General features: G+C 52.2%; 2 protein-coding genes across 3 annotated transcripts; both read right to left on the bottom strand.

Moving 5' to 3' along the window:
- Positions 1–903: 903 nt before the first annotated feature.
- Positions 904–7274, bottom strand: CALB2 (calbindin 2). Its single transcript, XM_017824320.1, has 11 exons — positions 7134–7274; positions 3932–4008; positions 3671–3760; positions 3480–3560; positions 2562–2618; positions 2380–2457; positions 2211–2266; positions 1958–1997; positions 1806–1859; positions 1567–1638; positions 904–1316 (listed from the first exon to the last, which is right to left on the bottom strand). Exons 1-11 carry the CDS (start codon positions 7222–7224, stop codon positions 1200–1202), a joined length of 813 nt encoding a protein of 270 aa, XP_017679809.1. The 5' UTR covers positions 7225–7274; the 3' UTR covers positions 904–1199.
- Positions 7275–10847: 3573 nt separating this feature from the next.
- On the bottom strand, positions 10848–24545 carry PNP (purine nucleoside phosphorylase). Of its 2 annotated transcripts, XR_001876313.1 has the most exons (7): positions 24323–24545; positions 20821–20990; positions 20414–20517; positions 18960–19135; positions 15771–15961; positions 13036–14849; positions 10848–12889 (listed from the first exon to the last, which is right to left on the bottom strand). XR_001876313.1 is itself a non-coding variant. In XM_017824309.1 (6 exons), the coding sequence occupies exons 1-6, from the start codon at positions 24526–24528 to the stop codon at positions 14632–14634; spliced, it is 1065 nt and encodes a 354-aa protein (XP_017679798.1). In that variant the 5' UTR covers positions 24529–24545; the 3' UTR covers positions 10848–14631. The 2 variants fall into 2 exon arrangements, 1 of the variants encoding a protein (XP_017679798.1); XM_017824309.1 differs by having other exon boundaries at positions 10848–14849.
- Positions 24546–25154: the final 609 nt, after the last annotated feature.

Below are 25154 nucleotides of genomic sequence, written 5' to 3'. Positions count from 1 at the left end.
AGCCATACAGGACTGCACTGCGCCATACTGGGCTGCCCAAGGCTGTACTGGGCCATGAGGAGCCATGTAGGGCTGTATTGGGACATACTGATCTGTGCTTGGCTATAGGGAGCTGTACAGGGCTGTGTAGGACTGTATGGGGTCATACTGGGCTGTATGGGGCTGCACTTGGCTGCACCGTACCACACTGGGCTGTACAGGACTGCATTGGTCCATACAGGACTGTGTTGCTCTGTACTGCACCATACTGGGCTGTGTGGGGTCTTACTGGGCCAAAATGGGCTGTACAGGGTCATACTGGGCTGTTCACGTCCATATGGAACTGCCCTGCACCATACTGGGCTATACAGGGCTGAACTGGGCTGTACTGGACAGTACAGGGGCTGCCCCGCCCAGTTCCCCCCTGCACTCCCCTCCTTGGGGGGCTCAGTGTTGAAACCAGCACCTCGTGCACATTCCCAGCACCCACCCTGGTGTCGGGGCACTGGGAAGGTGGGGGGGAACTGGGATGTCCCCTGCACACACTGCTGGGAAAGGTGGCACTGAGACTCCACCAGCATCGTCACCCTGGCACCGTTTTCCAAAACTGGAAGGGGGGAAAACAACCCTTGGGAGAGCCCAGAGGGTTTGGGAGGGTCTGGGAGGGGTAACTGGGAGGTATTCGGAGGTACTGGGATGTACTGGGATGTGTGCTGTGCTGGGACATCAGTGCCCACAGCCTGCCTGCACTCTGCTCCCCAGGGATTTCCCAATGCCCTTCCATTCCACAGGGGCTTTCCCAAAAGCTCTATCTCCCTCCTCCACCCAGAAGCCACATCCCCACTGGGATCGGGACGTAGGGGAGGTCCCCCCTGTCCCTGCCACCCCCCAGCCCACAATGGGATGGAGAAACAGGGGCTCCAGTCTAGCAGTACTTGAATTTATTAGTAAACTGTTCTTTGGTAAATGATAAAAACACAAGAAGAGACCAAAGGAACGAAAACAACACCCTCACCCTCCCCCAAAAAAAAAAAATCATATAATTAAACAAACCAGGCAGATGGGTAAAAAAAAAAAAAAAGAGTTTTCCCCCCCCAAATGGGATTTTAGCGACCTACAGCAAACCCAAGAGCTGGTGGGGAAGCACTGCAGTGATGGGGGCTCCCCTGTTGTGCTTGCTTTGGGGGAGGAGGAGCGCGGGGCGTGTGTACAGGGGGGTCCTACATGGGGGGCTCGCTGCAGAGCACCATCTCCAGTTCCTTGCGGTACAGTTTGCCCCCGTCGGAGAGGTTCATGATGCTCTTCCTGTAGTTGGTGAGCTGCTGGATGTTCATCTCCTGCAAGGCATGGGGGCAGCAGTGGGGGTGGGCATCCCATTTCTCCCCGGGGAGCATCCTCAGGCTGGGATTACACCCCCCCCCACCCTGGCTCCTGTGCAGCTTCCCATGAGGATGCAGGGTCAGGACCAGCATCTCACCTGGTCCCCAGGGAACATGGACACAGCGGGGTGGAAGATGCTGCTGGGAGAGGGGAGGAGGAACTGGGGGGCTCTGGGGGTGGCAGCCAGGCTCTGTCCCCCCTACTTACTTTCTTATTCTTCTCATAGAGGTCTTTCAAAAGCGCATCCAGCTCATTCTCATCAATGAAACCGTTTCCATCCTGGATAATGAGGGAGGGACATCAGCAGCAGGAAGGACACAAGCCCCGCTATTCCCCCTTGGACATAGGTGCAGGGGGCATTGACCCATCCGAAAACACGGGATTTTGGGATATTTTTTCCCAAGTTATATTTATTTGGGGGTGTCTCCCTGGAGCCGTCTCCCTACCTTGTCGTAGAAGGCAAAGATGGCATTGAACTCCTCCGAGGACAGCTTCATCCCCTGGGAAGTGGCAAGGGACACCAGGCCGTGAGGGAGGGGATGGAGGTGTAAGCAACAGGAATGGGTTATTATTATTATTATTACTATTATCATTTTACCTGAAATTTCAGCAGGAAGTTTTCTTGCACAGGCAAAAGTCTGAAAAACAAGAAGGGCAGGGAAGAGCAGGAAGCAGCCAGGAAAACACACTTATTAAACCACAGTGACTTTTTGCTCAAAAAAAAAATAGGCAAATTAAATAGGAAAGCAGGTTTTTTCCCTTGGAAGCTGGAGCAGACTCTTCCTAGACACAGGCATTTCAGGTGTGTCTTTGCCTCCCCACTGCTTCCCTCTCACCACCCGTGACCTTACCGGGACATCTCGGAGAGGCCCAGCTTCCCGTCGCCGTTCATGTCGAACATCCGCAGCTGTGGGGACAGGAGCAGCACACAGTCACCCGCTGTCTCCCCCTCCCCTGTGTCCCACCTGCCACGGGGTGGCGAGACCCTGGCGGGGGGAACAGTCCCACGGTCCCACTTACGATGGTCTGTGTGTACTCCTGCAGCTTGGGCTCGTCGTAGGGCCGGTTCGCCTTCTTCAGCAGGTCCGACAGGAAACCCTGGGAGGAGAGGGCTTTGCTGGCTGTCCCTGTCCCCAACTCTCCCAGTGGGAATGTCCCACTGGCGAGGACCCAGCTCAGCCCACCCCGTGCCCGCAGCCCACCTTGAGCTCGTTGGCCTCGATGTAGCCGCTGCGGTCGGTGTCGTACCTGCGCCAAGCCTGCGGAGGGACCACCGTGACCCTGAGTGTGGGAGTGTGAGCTTGTGCCCCCCTTCCCCTCCTGACGTGTGTGTGTCCCCCATAACCCCTCACTGGGAGCATCCCCCCCACCACCCTAATGGAGAGGGGTCACCTCACAGCTCCCACCTCCTCACCAGTGCCACACGCTCTCCCTTGGGGCTGGGTGCTTTTGTCCAGCCCCATGCCAAGAGTTCAAGCACTATTGTCCTTGTGCCAGTATGCAAGATCAGGCTTCAATATTTAATAACATTTAACTGCATCCCCCAATTAAACAATAGTGCCAGCTTACCCCCCCCTCCATGCCACAGCGTGCTCTTATTTCAGCCATCGCCTTCACCTGGGGTTCATTTTCCAAGCACAACCTCCCCACTCCCCAGGACTCTGCACATTCCTCTCCACCCCCAGCCGTATTTTGTTCCCCATCCATAATTTCTCTCCCACCTCCCTGGGTTCACCCCATGCAAGGGCATGTGGGGTGGCCCAGAGCAGTGCTGGCTTCCATAACACACACGAGCACATTCCTTGGGTACTGTGGACCAACTATGAGGGGGAATTTACAGAACTGCCCCAAATCCTCACAGCTCCCCTCGCCCAGAGGGTGGGATGAGACACCTGACCATCCTGAGGGGTGCCCAAGAGGTGCTGAGGACTGGGAAAACTCACCACACCCCACTCTCCCCCCAGACTGGCAGTGCCTCCCAGTCCCGAGTTAATGCCAGGAGTTTGGGGGAGACTGGGGGAGGTTTGGGCAATTTCAGCTCCCAGTTGTTTTTCCATGGTGGAGCTGGGCATTGAGGATGGAATCCCACAAGGAGCCCCAGCACAGCCTGTCCCTCTCACCTCCATGAACTCCGAGCTGGACCCCACGTGCTGGCGGAAACACAGCAGGAAATTCTCCTCCGTGGGCAGGATCTGGGCCAGCTGCGGGGAACAGGAGCATCAGGGAAGGAACACAAACATCAGGGGGAAACACGAACATCGGGGGGGGAACACGAGCACCCCGGGGGTTGGTCAGGTCCAGCACCACTCACCTCTGCCATCTCAATTTTGCCGTCTGAATTTTTGTCATACTTGTGCATGAACTCCTTCATCTTGTCGGCCAAGTTGTCCTTCTTTAAGTCCTGCCAGCAAGGAGAGAGGGGATGGGAGCATTTCCTCCCCCTTCCCTCCCAGAGGAGACCTGGTCCCGCTCATCAGTGCCATTCCCAAAGGAGATGGGGCTGGCATGAGTCTGAATCTTTGGGCAGGAGGGAACCGAGGAAAGAGGGAGCAAAACCAGGAGACGCCCTTACCACGCCCGCCCCCTTCCTCGCACTTTCCAGCTCCTGGAAGAAGTTTTCCAGCTCTTTGCCTTCGATGTAGCCATTTCCTGGGGAAGGAAAAAAATGCAATAAGAATTGCCCCATGTTGGAGGGCAGGAGGAGAGAGATGGATGCTCCCAGGGGACACAGTGCTTGTTCCCTCCACACCAGAACACGGCTCCAGGGCGACTGTGGCAGCAAAGAAACACCAGCCAATGCTGACGCTAAGTGTTACATAAACTGGCAATGCCCAAATTTGCCCAGGTGACACATAGCCCTGGACTTGTCCCCTGCACCCACTTGCAGGGCACTGGTGACTTTGTCCATCTTGGTCTCTGCTGCATTTTCTGTATCTGATGCTTCAACCAAGTGGTTTAAATCAACCTCCCCATCCTGTCCGAGCGTTTCCCAAACCAGGCCTGGCTCTTCTCAACACACTGTGGGGGCCGTGAGGGCAAATGGGGAGCAGACACAAGGCACCTGGCACAGCATCTCCCCCATGCCCCCGGGCACATGATCAGCCCCAGCAGGATCAGCAGGATCAGCAGGAAGCGAAGGGGTTGTGGGGTGATCAGCGCAGTGCTGATCTCTCCCACTCGGGAGCTCCAAAAGGTCCCTGTCCCGTGTCCCCTGTGCCCCTTGCTGCTGCTATCTGTGCTGAGATGTGGTTCTTCCAGAACCTGGATATCCACAGCCCTGCCCTGCCTGTGGGATGCTCGGTGGCAGGATGGCTCAGCTGGGGCCCAGCCACACATGGCACTGGCCCTTGGTGGCTTTAGGGGGTGGCCACTCTGCCTCAAAGCAGCAGGGTCACACCACGGCTGGGGACAGCAGAGGACACTGGCTCCATGGTGCTGCCAGGCAAGGTGCCACCTCCCTGCCAGAAACGCTCCCTCCCACCAACATCTGGGCACAGCTGAGGGATGCTGCCCTTCCCTCTGAAGTGCCTGGCTGAGGGATAGCCAGAGCTCTTCCTTGTGGGCATTTCCCCCAAAACTGCTCCACATTTCAGCCTCTGGAGGCTTGGGACCACAGCGCCCTGTTCCGCACCGCCTTCGGCATCATCACCTGCGGGCTCCCCGTGGCATCTTCTCCCTGCTGCAACACAGTGGCTGGGAATAACCCATCCACATCCCAGCTTGGAACACCTGGGAAAGTCCCAGAGGACCCTCCTCTTTGGTGATCACAACCCGATGGATCAGCAGCATCCTTCCCAGGAGGGGATGAGGGGCTTGGGTGATATTGGGGTGCTGCTGTGAGCCGCTGAGGTGCTTGGTATCCCACTGCTCTTCCCAGGGGCTTTGCTTTTGCGGGTTCAGGAGAACCCCAAGCTCCTCCGAATTCAGTTGGAAAAAAAGGAAAAAATCAGCAAAAGTTTTGAGCTGGGAAAGAGAAAAGGGCCAAGAAAAGCCGTGGCCAACAGCTTGGCTTCCTCCAAGCAGCAGCTTGGACAAGTGTGATCCATGTCCGCAGAGCAGCAGGGTGTGGAGTGTCATGGAAAATCCCCTCCGGAGAGTCACGGCCGGTCCATGCGGCTGCACCTCGGAGCCTCGGGGCAGCTGTGGCTGGCAAAGAGAGGACATCAAAGACATCCAAGGGGACATCTCTGGGGCATGAAGAGCCTTGAGGGGAAGTGGCTCAAGGGATGGAAGCCCCATTGGAGGGGTTTAAGTGCAGGGATGAGCTTGGCTGAAGTAATCCCATCCACAGGGGAATGAACCCCACGTCCCTCCATCGGCAGAGGGAAGCTGCTGGGGCTGTTGGAGCTCCCACTTGGTGCGGCTGAGCATCGTCCTTGTCAAGGCCACCTTCTTCCCTGACGCCCGAGTCCCTCCTCTCCCGGGCACAGCCGCAGCCCGGTAGCCTTGCCCTGCCCGGGGGCCGCGGGCCAAGCTGGATCCGTGCCCACCGCTGTGTTTTGGAGATGACAGAGCACATCCAAGGGCGCAGCAGGATGCGCTGCAGGGAGGCAGCTGGACACCCACACCAGGAGCTGTGGGGTGCCACCTTCCCAACCCCTTGGTGGTGATCCAGTGCCAGCTCCAGTGGTGACAGGGGCTCATGCCCGTGTCCCCGGTGCTGCGGGGCTGCAAGGGGGACCCTGACGGTGCAGCCGGAGCAAGCTGAGCTCCAGCTCCAGCAGCACAGCTGAGGAGGCTGCGTGACGCAGTTCCCAGGAGGGTTTTGGTCCCCAAACCTCTCTGCAGGAACAGGAGACCCAGCGAAGGGCAGGAGCTTTCCCCTGGGCTGCTCTTCCCAGCGGGCTGAGCCTCCTTCACAGCACTGCAGCGCTGAAAGAAACTATTTTCTCATAAAATGATGCTGCTTTTTGCATTTCCCCCCCTTTCTGGGGCTGGCAGTGGTGGGAACAGGGGTGTCCTGCCCAGCTGTGATTCCATGGGAAGGTGACATCCCCGTAGTACACACGGTCGTTTGGCACAACATCCCTGGGCAGAGGTTTTGCGGGGCTGGGGAGCAGGCAGGGAGGGACTGAGCACTCCGGACACGGGGCGATCATTCCTCAGCCCGCTCAGGGAGTGGGACACCCGCTCTGTCGCCCCTGGCAAGGGGATGGCCCCGCTGCCCCTCTCTCTCCAGGTGCCAAGGATGGGGCACTGTCGAGGTGCGGGGACAGAGGGGGCCGAGAGTGGGCACTGGGCAGGGAGGGGGCACCCCGGAAAGGGCAGGACCCCCAGAGCAGCACCCAGAGGTGAGAGCAGCCCTGAGCGAACCCCAGCTCTCAGGGCACTCGGGGGACGTGCCAAGGAGCCCCAGGGCACTCCGGGCTCAGCGTCCCATGGGCTGGGGGCTCCCGGTGGGGTCCGGTTTTGGGGCTCCCCTCCTTTCCCGACGGGGAGGTCCTGGGGATCTCCTTCCCGATCCCGGAGCTTCAGCCGACGGGGCTGAGCCCCAAGGGCTCTCCATCACCCCGGAGACTCTGCATCCTGAGGTCTCTCTATCCCGGAGGCTCTCCATTGCTCCGGGGGCTCTCCATCCTGAGATCTCTCTATCCCGGGGGCTCTCCGTTATCCCCGGGCTGCGGCGATGGAGACTCTGTCCTCTCCTCCGAGATGTCCAGGGATTGTCCACCGCCCCCCCCTCTCCCGCCCCGCTCCCCCGGGGATGCTCAGCCCGGTGCCCTCCCCGCCGGTTTTTTGGGGGGCGAAGTGTCCCCCCGCGCCCCGGGACTGACCGTCCGCGTCGAAGTGCCGCCAGACGTCGAGGAACTGGGAGGCGGTGAGCTCGGCCAGGTGGAGGTGCGGGGCCTGCTGCGGGCCGGCCATCCCGCTCCCGATCCCGCTCCCGATCCCGCCGCTCCCGATCCCGTCGCCGCCCGTCGCCGCCTTTTATACCCGCCGCCGCCGCGCCGCCCGCCGCCGCCAGGGGGCGCCGCCGCCCCGGGACACCGGCCGGGCACGGGGGGCAGCGGGAGAGCGGGATACGGGATAGAGGGATAACAGTGGGATAGAGGGATAACAGTGGGATAGAGGGATAACAGTGGGATAGAGGGATAACAGTGGGATACAGGGATAACAGTGGGATAGAGGGATAACAGTGGGATACGGGGATAGAGGGATAACAGTGGGATAGAGGGATAACAGTGGGATACAGGGATATAGGGATAGAGGGATAACAGTGGGATACAGGGAAAACAGTGGGATACAAGGAAAACAGTGGGATACAGGGATATAGGGATAACGGGGATAGAGGGGTACAGGGGTACAGGGGTACAGGGGTACAGGGGTACAGGGATACGGGGATAGTGGGATACAGGGATAATGGGATATAGTGATACAGGGATAGTGGGATATAGGGATACAGGGACAGAGGGATACAGGAATACAGGGATAGAGGGGTACAGGGATACAGGGATAGCGGGACATAGGGATATAGGGATAACAGTGGGATACAGGGATATAGGGATAACAGGGATATAGGGATAACAGTGGGATACAGGGATAACGGGATAACAGGGATAGCAGGATACAGGGATAGCGGGGATAGCAGGATATAGGGATAACGGGATACAGGGGTACAGGGATAGCGGGATACAGGGATACAGGGATAATGGGGATACAGAGATACAGGGATAAGAGGATACAGGGATACAGAGATACAGGGATAATGGGACACTAGGATAGCAGGACACCAGGATACTGGGATAATGGGATACAGGGATAACAGGATAGTGGGATACCACGATAACGGGACACAAGGATACCAGGACACTGGGATAATGGGACACCAGGACAACAGGACACTGGGATAACAGGATAGTGGGATAACGGGATAGTGGGACATTGGGATGCCAGGATACTGGGACACCAGGATGACAGGATACTGGGACTGGGACACCAGGGGCAGCACTGGGCACTGGGGTCAGCAGCCTGTGCCTTGCCACTTGTCCCTGCCTTGTCACCTCCCCCTGCTCTGTGCCACCTGCCCTGCCCCATGTCACCCACCCCTGCCCTGTGTCATCTACCCCTTTCCTGTCACCTAGTCCTGCCCTGCCACCTCCTCCTGTCTGTCACTCCATCCCTTCCCCAAGTCCCTGCATCCCCTCCTGTGCCCCCCAGCCTCACCCCTGTCACCATGTCCCTTCCCTGTGTCACCCCACCTGTGCCACTGTCCCTTTGCCTCACGGCAGCTTCACACCTCATGATTTGGGGGTCCTGGCGGGAGGAGCAGGGCCAAGTCAGTGCCTGTGTCACCACCACCAAGGGACCATGCCATGGCCACAGCAGGGCTGTCACTCACCACCCAAGGACACAAAACTTGGACTGCATCCATCTTTTGGAGGAAAAACCAAGGAACCTCCAGATCAAGGCTCTGCCATCCCTGCTGGAACAGAGCTCCTTGGAGGGATGGGAGTGATGCTCAGCCCAAAAAACGTTTCCCACCCTGGCTCCCTTTGCTGCTCGCCAGCTCATCCTGGGATTCTCTTTTCCCAAGTTTCCCCAAATTGCAGGGAAATTTCCAGGCCCAAACAAACAGCCACACGTGGGGTTTGTCACCGGCTCCAGCGCAGCCTGCCCAGGGGAAGCGTTGCCATGGCTACGGGGGGGGGGAATTCAGATCCAGCGAGAAGGCTGAGCCGATGGAAGTGCTTAATTAAAGATGAGAAGGCACCAGGGAAGTTCAGATGTGTGCAGAGCAGGGACGGAGTTGGCAGCAGGCAGCTGTCCAGGGGACTGCCCATCCTGCCGGGTGCTGGCACCTCTTATTTTTTATCTCTTGGCTGGAAAAAAGTGAGGTGCCCCCCCACGAATGGCAGGGGATGCAGGCTTGGGGACTGGGGGAGCTGAGTGCAATGGAGGTGGCACCAAACCTGGCTCTAACGCCGTGGGAAGCTGGGGCAGGGCAGGACACCCGACTCCAGGCATGGGAAGGGAGATGCTGCACCAGCATCCCACGAGGAGAGCCAGACTGGGACACCAAGCAGCAAGATGGCCTTCTCCTTCTCCCTGTTGCACAACACAGCCTTCAGGCACACATGACATGCTGAAGGGTGCCCTGGGTATTCCATTCACATTTCCTGAGCTCTGGCACAGAGATTAGACCCAAAAAAACATTCTTTTTCCCATTATTGCAGAGCAATTTTCCCTAGCCAAGCCCACTGCTTTTCTATCCCCCTCCCTCCAGAGCAGTTTTTTCCTGGGGGCTGAGAGGGGACACTCACTGCCTCTGTAGGGCTGGATTTAGGGATGTGTCTCCAGTTGTGCCCAGGCTGGGGAGAGAAGCAGCACAGGTACCTGACACTGGTCCATCTTCTGCTCCACAGGGAGCAGAGCCCCAGCACAGGGATGGCTCTGAGTCACCAGCCCATCACAGTCCCACTGCTCCACGATGCCCAGGTCTCTGCTAACAAAGAGCCAAGGTTGGTCCAAGGTGGGACCTGGGAGCAAAATTTGGGCTCTGGGTGCACTCTCTGCCTTCTCTGGGGAAATACTTCCCCAAGCTGCCTCTGCGAAGCAGCCGGCAGGAAAAGGGGCTCGTTGCTGCAGGAAGGGATTTGCTAAGGCTGAGAAAGACTTCTAGAGAGGGCTGTGAAGCTTCAGGCAAGGAAAGCAAGTGATGATTGTTCTTCTGTTTGAAGCCATCTCCCACAGGAGTGTCTGGGCACAGGGCGTGTCCCCTCTGCAGGAGAAAAGGCTGGATGGTTCCCTCCGGCCTTCACCCACGTCCCAGCTCTTAAATTACTTCCTAGGTTGGATATTAGAAAAAGTTTCTTCACCCAGAGGGTGGTCAGGCACTGAACAGGCTCCCCAGGGCAGTGGTCACAGCACCAGCCTGACAGAGCTCAAGGAGTGTTTGGACAACACTCTCAGGCACATGGTGTGATTCCTGTTGTTGTCCTGTGCAGGGCCAGGAGTTGGACTCAATGATCCTTGTGGGTCCCTTCCAATTCAGGATATTTTATGATTCTCTCTGAACATGCCATCAGATTTTGGAAATTGCAGCCCACCATGCTGCTGAGAGAGTCAGATTTTAATTCAGCAATGCTCCAAGACCAGCCCTGTTGCCGTGACCCACATCATTCCCCCCTGCTCTCCACATTCATTGTGGCAGGCAAGAGTTTAATTCTTTTCAGCACATGAAATCCATGCAGTGAAGACCTAAAGCTTTCAGAAAAATCCCGAACAACACAGTACTATAGCAGAACCCCCTTAATTCAGCTGCAGGATTTCAATAAAGAGAAACATCTAAGGGAATTTTGATAACTTGAAGGCAAGGCACACGCTCGCTGCCGAGCTGAGGCAGACAGCACAGGCTTTTAAAAGCTTTCTGATTTACTTTTATATAAGAAAGAACGCAAAAGGCAAACCTCATGTAAAAGGAAGTCTGGAAAACCGAGCCTTGCAAAGGAAACAGGATGGATCACATCACCAATTTTTTGGGGTTGCAAGGTTGTTTTGCAGATAACAGCAGAGATCTCTACTTAAACACTCATTATATGGTCCAGCCAAGGGCTCTGGCAGAGATTTCTCCTCTTGGCCTCACACTTTCATGTGGATCCCACATCCATATAACACCTCCATCTTCTCCAGGGGACTGGAAGCAGCAGGAACTCATGATCCAAAAGGCTTTCTCTGGAACAGTGAGCAAGGAAAAGGAAAGGGCTGGCAGAGAGGATGGGCCAGACTGGCTCATGGATCCATGGCTGTGAGGGAGTAAAGGAGGAGCTGTGCCAGCTGTGCCCTGCACGGACACGGGTTTTCCATGGATCCCCCTGCATGGGACAGCCCGTGCTGGTGGCGTTCCCAATCCAGCCAGGATCATCATGCAATCTGGGGCTCTTTTACCACCTGCCAGGTTTTTCAGCTTTTTGTGCATCTTCCAGCTTATCCCTATGACCATAATGGCCTGAACTGCAGAAGCAGGTAAGGGGCACAGAGGACAGGAATGAAGAAAGCCAAAGTTGTTTCACAACCTACTCATTTCAGCCATGGATGTTGCCAGAAAGCACCAGGAGCACTAAACAAAAGGCACAGCACCAAGGAACCCGTGTCCTGCCTCCAGCACAGGTGACTTGCTGCACTGGCACCACCACAGCCCATCACACCTTCCAGCTGCTCAAAAGTTAGTCCAGGTCCTTTGGTTCTTGGTATTGTTTCCTTAAGTTCCTCAGCCTGGTGGGATCAGTAAGAAACACCTGCACAAAGTGCTGGTCAAACATTGGTCCTGCTTATCCAGAGCTCTGAGCTCTGGCTCCCCAGGGATGTGGTGCTGTGGGGTCCCCCAGGGATATCCTCCAGCCTGGGGTTGAGTGCAGGAGTGCTGAGCACCTCCCTCTTTTCTACACAACGGCCTTGGCACAGCAAACAAAACCACTGTTTTCAGGATCACAGCAGGTTTTATTCCCTCAGTTTCTTCCCCACACATCTTATTTGCCTTGCACCATTGTATTTCAGACTTTTGAAATTCACCAGCACTTAAAAAAACTCAAAAAATTGTATTAAAAGTATCTCCAAAGCCAGACCAGCCCACTCTGTTAACTGTATTCTCCCTCTCCCCCATAAAGCATGAATAAGATCCTTTCCAAAGTGCCCAGGGCATCTTCCCTCTCATCTCTTACAGGTACAAAAATGAGGACACTCACGCAGAGTTTGGGCCATCCAAGCCAACCCCGAGCAGCAGAAAGAAGAGCCCCAAACTGTTTAAGGGCTCAAATGCTATTTAGAAAATATTTCTTAAAAAAAAAGAAAAAAAAAAGACATAATTTGCCCAAGATTTAGTTGCAGGGTGATTTTCAGATTCAGTTTTAAGTCGCATTTAAGCCGCATTCAGGCACAAGAGCAGGGGATCTGCCTCTGGTACAGCTGCAGAGAGGAGCAGGCCGGGCCTGCTGGAAGCAGGTGCTGCTGCCAAGCCCCTCTTCATCTCAAACCCCGCCTGAGAAGCACCAGCACAACAGCAGGTTTTTTTGGATGCTTCCCTTCACATCACAGCCCAGCCTGACTCTGATTAATTAATGGAGCCTGCTGAAATCCCAGCCTTAGCTACTCTGGCTGCTGCCAGCTACAGCGAGCTGCACAGCTGCCTTCCACTCCCACTTGAGAGACTTTGTATTTACCAAGTATTAATTAGATGAATGTGAAGCACCATTTTCCAGGCAGGGGAAATCATCTGCTCTCTCCCTGCCCTGTAGCAAGCCCATACTGAGGCAAGTCTGAAAAGGGAGCAGGTAGAAGTGGCTCCTCCTTGCTCTGCACATCTGGCACTTTTCGTATTTCGCTGCTTGTGCTGCCCCACGTGACAAGCACTTCACTCCTGCTAGATCTGAAAAGGCAGCAGCCCCGTGGAAGATGGAGTTGGAGTCTCTCCCACTCTGCAGAAAACCACCAGAGCTGGTCCTCGAGATTGCCCTGACAGTCAGAGCCACCAAATGGGAAGAGCTGCTGTCTCTGAGGGCTCCTCCAAGAACCAGGGGCTGCTGAACAAGTGACTCTGCCAGAAAAGCACACGCAATGAATCCTCCCCCTCCACAAGTCCTCCAGACCAGGCTGGGCAGATATTTGTCAGGAATGAGCACAGGTAACCCTGCCCACAAGAAGAGAAGGGGACAGGGGGGTCACCCAAGATCTCCCCCACACCTGAAATGCTGTCATTTCATGGAAGACATTCAAGGCACAGCTGTTCCTCCTGGTGGCAATGTCTGCACCACGGATGCTGCAGTCGACACCAGTAATTGCAGCATGAAGGGCTTCAAGCAAATACCCATTTGGAAAAAAAAACTGGAAGAAATGTCAAGGAAGGCTGAAGGCTGTGACGGAGGGCAAGCATCAGTGGTAAACAACTGATCAGCTAAATTTAGGAAGGCAGGTTGGGAGCTCTCCATGACCAGTTGGGTGTCTTCAGTTCAGACCAGTGAGTCAACTGAAAACATTTAACCATGACCGTGATGGGCTTTATAGAGAACTCCAAGATAAATGAAGGGAAAAAGGTTATCTAATAATTACAGTCACTGTTTCACATCCAGCTGCATCCACGGCTCAGCCTGACCTTTGAGGAACAATGAATAATGCACCATTCTGGTGAATGTTCCCCTTCCTTGATAGACCATCAGCACGCTGGTAAAAGAGAGCCTCTCCTGTTTGTCCTTTGCTCACTGCTTGGCTCAACTTCTTTATGTAAGAGGACCCGGAAAGCCAGAAAAATATCACACCTGCTCCAAAATATTTCCACTGAAATTTCAATTCACATTATTAAACTCCTCAAACCAGTGGTGCTCCAACATCTGCTGCAGGAGAAGCAGCAGTGGAGCAAAGCTGTTGTGAAACACTGGGTCAAACTGATCTCTCTGTCTTGTGACACCAGCAGGGAACCAATCTCCAATGCTCAAGCTACTGATCTCCAAGACATTCAGAAACAGCAAGAACACATCCAGGCAGATCTGGACCTGGATTTCTGTTTTGGCCATGTTTACATGGTGCACAGATAGGTCATGCCTTGTTGTTGGGCTGCATTTTCATCCCCTGTAAATTGAGACAGAGCAGAGAGGTGCGAGGGGTGCTGGGGGAGAGCTGAATTGTAGCAAACAGCTACTGAGCTCTGCAGCTGGTCATGAGAGGCCAAGAATGAGCAAAGAGGGGACTTTCTGGGAGACCATCTGGCATGGTAAGGGAGCACAACCCCATGCATGGGAATGCAATGGTTTTCCAAGCTGTAAAATCAATTGCAATTCACTTGCTCTGCAGCATTCCCTGTTCCAGGCAGATCTCACCTTTAGCCTGGCCTGTTTCATGTATCCAGAATTCAGAATCCTTTTGTGGACTTCCACTGGCTTCAGACCAGGCCCCACCAAAGCAGGCCCAGCAGGCACCAAGCCCCAGGACCAACTGTTGACCAGGCTCCTGTGGCAGGGGGGAGCAGAGGCTCGGGGCAGGAGGGTGTTGTGCCAAGAGAGACAGCAGAACGAGGGGGAGCTGGAGCTCACATTGCTAACACTGGGGCTTGGGAATGTGCCAGAATGTTTAAGTGCCAGCAACCTGCTTTGGCCACTGGCTACTAACAAGGGGATCATTCTGGCAGGATTCAAAGCAAACCTCTGCACCTGTTCAGACAAAGCACAAAGATAAAAAGGTCTATTCAAAGGGAGGAGAGCAGAAGGGGACAGTCCCACCAACGGCTCTCCCCCAGCACTTGCTAGTGTTCACCCGTCAGGATATGAATGCTGAATGGCTGGGGGGTCACAGAGAGTTTGTGCTTTCCCCCAGCTTCCCCAGGAGGTGTGTGACCAGTTTCTGCAGGGCCTCCGCCCGGACCACCGAGATGCGCAGCACTTCCTCGTGGTTGGCTTTCTCCTGGCTGTCATAGCTCATCACCACTTTGTTGGTGATGAGGGAGATCCCAAGGACTCGGAGGCCACAATGCCTGGCCACAATCACCTCTGGGACAGTGCTCATGCCTGTGGTGGGAAAGGACCAGAATGAGTCAGGATTTACACCAAACAAAACACCTCCAAGGCTGCAAACCATGATCCTACCTCCAAAGCACATGCCCTTGTCTCCTTCCCCCCACCTCTCTGTTCCTCAGCCCTGCAATAGTTAAAGGCTGTGACACTTAGAAGGCTCAAATAGCTGCAGCACTACAGTTACAACTCTGCTCAGCACAATAAACCTCCTGCATTTGATCCCTGAGCCACAGCTCCCTCCTCAAGACGTGTCAGGCTGCTTGCAGCCTTGCCGAGGGAAGTACTGATGTGCTGTGTCATTTGGCTCTTCTCTTCCCCAGCTAAATAACCTATTGCAAAGAAAAACGGCTTTGAGGGGAGCTGAGCTCCTTTCCTCACACACAATGAATCTGCAAAGTATTAATGAACAGACTTCCACGAGCCGGGGCCAAGTTGGAGGAATCATATGGATCATGGCCCTTACTTTCCTTGTGCATAGTTGGGAAGGTATCCATGATTACTGTTCCTAAACAAGACTCTTATGGAGGGCTGGTTTGTAGGGAGAAAGCACAGTGAAAATCTTTACGGTGTCAGAATTTAAAAAAACCCAACAAATTAGAAAAAGACTTTCTGATTGGGCCCCACTCAGCTCTGGTGAAGTGGAGCCATCTGAGCATAAGAGACTTGTGTTTGGGAAACAAACACAATGCTGTGCTGGCATCCCTGCCCTGGGCAGCCGTAAGCACGGGGACTTTCTGCAGATCCACCCAAGGAGCTGCACTAAGCCACTGCAGAACGAAGCAGAAACACACAGAGCTTGTTTCCCCAGCCCCAGGAGACTTAAGAGACTCAAAGACTGAAGCAAGTCAGCCTTGAGCAGAATTAACTGTATAATCCATGTGCCCAACCAACCCTGCCAGCCCAGCCTGGGCTCACCCACGGCGTCGGCTCCCAGCGCCTGCAGCACCCGGCACTCGGCGACGGTCTCGTAGCAGGGCCCGGCCAGCACACAGTACACTCCTTCCCGGGTGAAGCTCAGGAAGCCCAGCTCCTGGGCACTCTCCTTTGCCAGGCCCAGCAGATCCTGTTCATAAGCATCTGACATGCAGGGAAACCTCACCCCAAACCTGCAAGGCAGTAAAAGGACACAGCCGTGTGACACTGCGACCTTCCCCCCCGTCGGAGTCCAGGGGTGCTCATCCTCTGGGGAGAGGGGAAGTGTCAAGGGCAGAGCAGCCTCTCTCATTCTGCCCTTATCATCAGATCATTCTCAAATCAGAGAATCATAGAATAGTTCGGGCTTGAAGGGGCCTTTAGAGGCCATCTCATCCAAACCCCTGCAGTGAGCAGGGACATCTTCAACTAGATCAGGTTGCTCAGAGCCCTGTCCAACCTGACCTTGAATGTTTCCAGGAACAGGGCATCTACCACCTCTCTGGGCATGACATTTCTGCTAGATCTAATCACCCAAAACTCTCAGCACACAGAGGTTATGGCTGTTGGAAGGTCTGACGCTGCTTATTTACTGCACAAACCCTCCTGAAATGGTCAATCAATTCCTTTTGTCTCCAGGGAGCACTGATGGCCAGTTCTCTCTCTCCCCAGTAATTGCTCATAGTGACTTTTAAACACTTTCCACCAAACAGTTGCTGCCCTTTGGGCTCCCTGAGGCACAGAGTCCCACAGGCTGTCCCAGGGAGGGGGTTTGAGCAGGCCCTGATGGAGCACCAGCCACCACATTTAAGGCCCACCCCAGCAGGCAGCTCCTAACATCTTGGAGCTCCAGGGCCATATTTTAGGTAGCCTTCATCCTCTGCTTCAAGGCTGGGTCTCTTGCTTGCCTTAGGTCTTAAGATAACAGCTCAGTCCTGCTCCTGATGGAGTGAATCTTTCTACTGGCTCATGGAGAGCAGAGTAGATGGCAAAGATTGTTATGCTGCCACTGAGGAAACCTGGAAAATAAACTCCCAGCCATATTCACCAGTGCAGTTCAGTAGGAGTGGACCAGGTCCCTCATTTAGGCTATTAAAGCTCCTGCTTGTTTACATGTTCTTCCAGCTAAATGCTTGGGGCAGGAGGTGGCTTATTTTGTTTTTATAAACAATAAATATTATATAAATAAAACCAAACTTTCCCTTCTGGTCAAAGGCAATAAGTATTCATCACTATGAAAATTGCTTCCCTTTCCTGAAGGATGGCCAGCAATGCAGAAGCCAATCTCTAATTTATTAAAAAAATATTATTTCCACATCACTTCATTGCCTCTGGTTTTGCTCTGTTGTGCTTAGATAAATCCTTCCTGGTAGCTCAGCTGGACAGGATTTTAGGAGTTTGCTCAGCTAAAGCTCTGCAATACTTTGAAACCTGATTCAAAAAGACCTTTTGCCCATTTTGATGCCTTGGTCAGCAGTGCAAAAGTCACCTCCCAGGGCACTGCAGTCTTCACCAGGAAGCTGCCTTTGGGAGGCAATGAGGCAGCTCTGCTGCCTTTGAACGTTGTCCAGATGCAGTTGTTTGATTGGCGTTTCTCCTCCTGCTCCAGAGCAATTATGCAAGTCCAGAGAGCTTTAAACACTCCATGTGGCTTCTCTGCTTTTGATCATTCTTTCCTCCAACCCACAGCACTACCTACAAAGATGTAAAGATGTTCCACTTCAGATGGCTACTGTCCTCTCGCCATGGAATCGCAGCACAGTGGTTATTTCTCCCGAGGCAGCTCCCAGCACCTTCCAGATTCTTCACAAGCAAGAGCTGGGTCTGCTGTTACATCAGGAAGGAACTAACTAAGGGAAAGCCAGGCAGGCCACCTTATTCTCAGCAGAACTTTCTCTCTGGAAAGATCCAAGGACAATCCAGATGCCTGCCCGGCAAACATGTCCATTTTTCAGGATGAAGGTACCAACCCAACAACAGATTTAACCATCCTATTATCTGAACTCACTCTTTGCTCATAAACTACCACCTCCTTCACCAGCCTGTCTTCTGGCTTCACATATCTGGCTGTCTCCTAGTCTTCTTTCCTGCCAGCTTGGTTAGGAAATAATTCTTGTTCCCGTTTTCTCCTTGTCACAATCTGGCCTCTTTCTTTTCTGCTTGTGACAGCGCTGGATCTTTACTGCTTCCATGTTGATTTTCCTGACAACTGATGTGCTTTCCTTTGCTCAGCCTGGATCTCCAGTGGATGTGTCCTCACTCTTTTTAGCCCCATTTGAGAGCCAAGGGGCTTCTCTTTGTGAGCACTGGTCCACCTGGAATGTAACCTCTCAGTGCCATGACCTTGCTCATGCTGGTTGCTTTCCACCCTACCAGACTGGTGGTGTCTTGGAAGGATTTTAGGATCATAAATTCATGTTGGAAGGGACCTCAAGGTCTCCTAGTCCAAAATCCCTCTCAAAGCAACTTTATGCCCAGTGGCAACTGCAGTCTGGGGAGAGGATATTTTGGAAGCCCCTCTCTGCACTGGCCACAGGGTAAAGATTCTGCTACACAGCCAGTACAGGAAATCTGACTTCCCAGCTCAACCAGCAGGAGGTCACTCTCGTAGATCTAGAGGTCTCTTAAGAAGCTGCCAAGACAACCTCCTCTCATCAGAGCAATGCCTTCAATGAGTACATTCTGTTAACAATGGCACCCCAGTTCAACGACCTGGATACAGGTTATCAGGAGATGTAGAGGTTTTATCTTTGCCCTGCTCTCACTGCCTGGCCTCTGTTGTACCCCTTCCATCACACCAGAAATGGCTGTTGGTAAACACAGGCTGGGGACACTGCAGTTCACCAACTGCTCAATTAACAGGAACCAGCAGAGAGAGGGGCTGACAAGAGACAGCACTGGGTCTCTGGCAGATGGTGCAGCTGGTCATGTCAGGAGAGGATCAGAAGCCTACTTGCATGGCACAGAACCTTCTGGGCTTGTAAGAGTAAGCAACAGCCAAGGCAGGGTGCTTGGGGAGGGCAGGGCAGGTGGCACAGCACGCACAGCTACTGCTTTAACTCTTCCCTTGTGCATACCTGGAGCCAGACTCTACTCTCAGTAAATATCTGTCAGCAGGCACAACAGGTAGCCCCAGCCTGTGGCTGGAGGAAGAAAGGATTCATTGGTAACACGGAGCTGATGCCTTCTTACCTTTCATCATTTGGTCCACGCAGTGGATTCTGCCCTCCCAAGCCAAACAAGCTGATGTGGTCTCTTATGAACATGATGTCCCCCACTTGGAAGTGGGGATTCAGTCCTCCAGCAGCATTTGTGACAATCAAGATCTCCACTCCCAGGAGAAAGAAGACCCTGATGGGAAAGGTGACCTGGAAGAACCAAAGGCACATGTGCAATGAATATCACAGCCAACAGACAGCTACTGCTACTACATTTGTAGTATCACAATTGGTGGGTGCAAAGAAGGGTCTATATACAGAGACAAACCAACTTTCTCCAATTCTAAACATTCCTCTAATCTAAACAGAATTTTAATGGTTTTTAAACATATTAAAACCTAATCTTGTAATGAACACCATTAAAATCCAAGCCCACACTTCCCGCAGTTGTGCTAAGGTCAAATGAAGGTGGCACAGAAAGAACATGCAGATAGCTCTTCCTCACTGCCAAGGTCTTGCAGAGATCAAACCACTGTGCTGACTGAAGTGACTACTTATGCATATAGCCCTGGAGTGCAATCCAAAGTTAAGGAAAAATTGGGAACCGGAAAAAAATTTTAACAGTTTTATTTTGAGGAGTCACAAAGGAACTGGGATGATAGCTGCTCCCTCTCAAGTGCTAGAGGAGCTGTGAGCAGAAAATTTTCTAACTGTGGACACCACTTCTTTAAGAAACCAGTTAATTTTAACAGACAAACATGTCTTGATTAAACTAGTTACGTATTGAGTGATTTTAAAATAGTTGTTTTTCTGTAAAAAGCTGAGTGGTGCCAAATGTTGCAGTTTATACCCAAACACAAAACAACCTCAGCCACCTGGAAAATCTCAAAGCTATCCAAACAAAAAAAGGACACACAACACTGTCAGAGAGTAAATATTGTTGGTGTTTTCTAACAGAAATGTACATATGTGTACGTTAGGCAGCATAACTGCAACTATCCACACACTCCTATATGTTAGCTGGGAGGGTATAGCAAGTTGCAGTAGCCAGGGAGTTTTTTCTAGGGGAAAAAAAAAAGCTGCAAACTATACAAATGCAAAAGAAGATTAAAATAGATTATTCTTATCAGAGTTTTCTGGTTGCTGATTTAAATCATGATTAAACTGCCTGAGTTAAAGAATGTAAATTAATCTGCCTTGTATGATAAACTGTTTTCCCCTGCAAGTATAACAGGGTTAGCCAATTTGTGTGGCTGCACAGCATCACCTTCACCCAGTAGAAGCCTCTTGGTTTGAACTCCCAATTTTATTTTCTGGGGAGAAATCTGAAATCTAAGAAAGACCCATTTCAAGAGCAATACAAGTTCATTATGAGAGCTAACAAAGTGCAGCTAGATAGCAAAGCAAGCAGTCGCTTTTGCATTTTTTTGCCTTTTTTTTTTTTTTTACACTCCCCCTGCCTGAGTGTTTTCCTCGAGGAGGACTCACCGTGCTGACAGAGTAGCCTTCGTAGGAGTGGAAGCGCCCCTGCATGCACACGCAGGGCTGCCCGCTCAGCTCCCCAAACACCAGCCTGCCAACGTGCCCTGCAACTGCAAACCAACACAGCGTCACTTCACTCACAAGTCTCGAGGCCTTGGGGCTTCAGAGGGGTCTGCCAGGCCGTGGTTTTGCTCTGCAGCGAGAGCAGGCGCTGGAAGCCGAATAAATAAATAAACACATTTTTCTGTGCTACGGTGTTTATGTTTTTTCACTCTGAACGCGCATTTCAGCACCGAGGGACTGGCGTGCAGGGCGATGCCAAGCGGTGCACGTTGACTCGAGTGATCTCTGTGTGAGGCTGTGCTGCAGGGCTGCCCAGGGGTGGGACGCTGGTGCCCTGGGGTTGTGCTGACCTGTGCTCCGTGGGAAGTGAGGGATGTCCTCGTAGGGAAAGACTGTCTTGTTATCCAACACGTCAGCCAGGCCTCCCAGTCCGGATCCGCAGATGATGGCGATTTTTGGGCGCTGGACGGTTCGGGCACGTAACCAATCTGCTGTTTCCTTGTACACCTCATAGCTGTTTCTGCAGAAGGAAAACAGGTCAGGAGGACTATCAACCCATTCAAAGAACAAGCTTCAAAGGATACAAGTCCTGAAAAGGTGCAAAGAAAAGGAAATTTCATTAAGGCTATAATAATAGAAGCTTCACTGCTATTATTGAAGATGTATCGCTTTTAATCTCATGTATATACCCAGGGAAGGCATTTGAATCATCTTTGCCGGTTTCATTCTGTCACTGAAGAATGGCTAATGATACCTAGATCACAGAAGTGTCACAAGGCATAACCACTCCTGCTTCTGATGGGCTCTGGTCTTTCCAGAGTTACTGAAGGAAGGCAAAAGCACAGTTAGACTGAGAAATTGCAAACTATATGAGTGTGCACGGGGATGTGCAGCCTGTGATGGGGAAATCCAAGAGGATGGAACTCCAAAGGCACCTGAACAGCATGGCTGGAGTGCTGGGCTGATGAAAAAGCAGACACTGTCCTCTGCAGTAGCCTGACTACTGAGACATGGGGCAAGAATCGTCTACAGAGATGGAGGAGCCAATCTCCGTAAGTGCTGAGTGCCATCAGCTCCCAGTGCCTCCTTCAGGGCCTGGTACCACACCTCAAACACCCACCTCCTCGATCCCTCGTGCCTTCAGCACAGGAGGATAAACATGGAGATCTCACTCGGCCTCTTCTCTCCCGCAGAGTGGGCAGGGGGCACAGCTTAGTCCTAGGCAAGAGGCCCAAGGACATCAGTCTACATCAAAACAAGTGAAAACCAGGAATTTGGGCTCCAGAGTTTATGCTGATTTAAGAGGGGGACTGCTCCAATACCTTGGCAAAAAAAGTCTTATCCAGCCCTCAGCCCCCCTGCCAGAAGGTGGGATAGAAGCTGGCATTAGTGTGTACACTGTACAGTCGTGCAGCTGTCTCAGGGGAGGGGAGAGAAGTTCAATTTTTAACCTCTTAGCCCAGTATTCAGGTGCTTTAATCACAGTTTTGAAACACGATCAATAGGGAAATAATCCGATAATCCTGTTTCCAACAGGACAATGCGGATACCTCCTGAAAGTCAATACCAAGGTCGATTGGAAACTCTCCTCAAAAGCAGGGGCACCAACAGCAGTTCTTGATAGCAACTCAATCGTTACCATTGATGAGCAGAATTAATGACTGTACAAGGTAGAGGACGAGGTCCTGGAGTGAACCAACACAGGCAGGGGTAAAAGGGTTCTCTATATGAGAAGCTGATCTGCTTATTGAGAGGTGAGAGAATCAGACACTGCGAGGCCTCCAGTCAATTTTACATCACCTGCGATGCTGATAAGCCCTCACCGTCTGCTTCATGAATGTTTATTTTTTGGTTGATTTTTTTTTTAACCAAGTCTCTTGATTTCCAGAGGTGTAAACCTCAGTAATGTTGTGATGCTGCTGTCTGCAGCCTTAGAGGATATACAGAAAAGCTTTCACAGTGGTGCTCCTCACTCCAGGAGGTGTCAGGCCACTGACTAAGAGGATTTGACTGCCTGTGTACAACTGAGTCGTCCAACTGAGGTATCAGACACTGAAATAGAGGATCTCAAGTCTATGTTTTTTCTTCCTTTATACTGACAGGGTAGGTAGCTACTGCACAGATATTTTCTGTGAGCTTTCCCTCTCCTAGCTGTCCAGCTCCTACTGCAAGTCCTGTCCAATGTGTTGCACAACAAATTTATGTTCCCAGTTACAAACTGTGATGTCAAAAATGCCCGAAAATATCATAAACCTGCAATCCAATAAGAAGAAATAACTCCCATATACATGGATTAAAATGAAGAGGACTACTTAGCTGAAACACTTTTCGAAGGAAAAGTCTGGAAATGAGGAAGTTTATTTACTGTCATATATTGTTGAATTTTCCAAGTGTACCATGAGCTCCTGAAATAAGCAGGAGCTGTGAAAATGACATTAATGAGGTCTACACTTGACTATATTATCACTTGCTCCCAGACAAAAGCTTTAAAAGTGCTTTACATACATTAATGAACAATTTCACCCAATCTCTCCATTGAATAACTGTAATCCTTGTTTAGAAATTCAAGGGAACCAAGAGAATTTATATGTAATACCCAAGTTTTTGACATACCTGTGGCAGGCATGAGAAAAGAATGAGGTCACCAGGATCTGCTCTTCCTCTTGACCATAATCCCCTTTGTCTCCGTATTTTTTTTTTAAAAAGGTGCATACACCCTTGCAAAATAACATTAAAGAATGGATATTATTCCTACATCCTCAGAAATTTTAGGAGTGTGGGATGAATCACTCGATGTCTGCTGAAGATATCGGGACTGACTGAGCTGTGCCAAGTTCCAGGGATTTTTTTTTTCTCTTCTTAAAAAGAAGATATTAAAATACTCCTTATCCAAAGAACTAAAGCTCCAGTGCTCCACTCGTCTCCTGGCCTGGATGGAGCTCCAGCCGGCGCGCAGGGGCCTGGCAGGGCCCTGTCCATCCCAAAGGCTTTGGGCACGTCAGAGCTGTCCCTAGTGCTGAGAGCACAGCCACGCCAAAATTAATCTGCCTGCAGTATTTGGTTTTCAGAAGCCTTCCAGATGCAGACATCAAAGGGGCTGGCGAGCACTGATAATTTCTGAATGCGAGGGAGATACCTGCACAGCAGGAGCAGAGGGGGAGCTCGATCTGTGGGTCACCAACCACATTGTTCAGCCTGGAACCGCGTGAGCACGAGGCCCGTGCGAGCTTTTTGACAGCTTGAATTAATACACGTAGCACAAAGGCCCCTCCAGCTACTCTGCCTCCAACGATGCACACCTAATAATAGTGCTCAGTAGCATCGCTTTGGATTAAATCACAGGATCAGCTGAAAACACAATCCCCTTTATTGTGATTGCTGTCATCCGCTGCGGAAACGCCTCTGTTGCAAAACACAGGACTGTCACCGGTGACAGATCTTTTATGGCACAAAAAACCCCACCCTCATTGTGCTCCTGGGTCGGTTGAAAGCAAATCCACATTAAAAAAAGCAGACATATCCCAATAAACAGCTAAAGCATTGGTTTGGGGGCACGCAGCCATACATATTCACAGCCTTTGCCTCTCCACATGAGATAGTTGTCTCTCCTGGCCCATAACCTCTCCCAAGGTCACCTACCACTGCCATATTTCATAATACCAGCACCTGGCACAGGCAGATGGCCAGATTCCTCTTCAATAATATGATGTTTACTTCTGAGCAGCCTTTGTCTGACATTTATTGAGTGCCCAGCAGGAAGGAGAGGAAAACGAGGTGAGGAAAAGCGATGCAATTTCACCAGCCCCTTTCCAGCCAGGATGTCTGTGCATCCCCTGTTTCACAGCACCTTACCTGTCTTCCTCAGCATAGGCCATCCTCCTCTCTCTGGTTAACCAAAAGAAGGGGATGGGTGCTGGAAAGGGAGCTGCAGGTTTTTGTTTGACCAAGGGGCAGAGGCCTGTTGAACCTGCAGAAGCTGCTGCTGCCTCCAGCCGTGAGTCCGGGAGGTGTGTCCCAGCTTCCCCTGAGCACCTCCAATCCCCGAGTAGGAGGGGCATGGCCAGGACATCTGCTTTTCTGGCCTCACCTCACATGACACACATGCTCTAGAGCTCCACAGAAAGCTCACACGCGACACACACACTTTAGAATGCAGATTAAGCCTGGAAATTGCACACGCACGCACACGACTGTGCTGACAAGGGATCTGCCTGGATTTGCACACTCTTGCGTCACCTGGGAACCAGCTGGTAGCTGGAGTCACCTGCTCCTCTGCAATTCCAACCCCTGGGAGCGTGGCATGAGCTCACTGGGAGCGTGCAGACTCTGCAGGATGACCCGTGCCAGCCACCACTGCAATGAGACCTTTCCACAGCCCACACCATTGTCTTCCCATCCTTTCATGGCAGCCAGGGGTGATGACCCATTAGCTCCTCCCCCAGATTTTTTTTTTTTTCTCACACATTTAATTGCCTCACCCTTCCCAAAAGGAAATACTGCCTTGAGAGGTGCTAAACCTCTGTTCAGCTGAGTATGGGAGACATGGGGAAAAAAAGTCAGAGGCCCCACCATCTGCCCCTCTAATTTCAGCTTTGCTTTATATGAAAACAAAGCTTAAAACAACCTTGTCCTGTGGATCTGTTTGTGTGACAGTGTATGATCTCAACAACTGATGTGAGCCACG

Source organism: Lepidothrix coronata, unplaced genomic scaffold (assembly GCF_001604755.1).
Source record: "Lepidothrix coronata isolate B3197 unplaced genomic scaffold, Lepidothrix_coronata-1.0 Scaffold110, whole genome shotgun sequence".
NCBI classification, from domain to species: Eukaryota; Metazoa; Chordata; class Aves; order Passeriformes; family Pipridae; genus Lepidothrix; species Lepidothrix coronata.
Note: the sequence above shows the minus strand (reverse complement) of the source record. Positions and strands in the feature narration are given on the sequence as shown.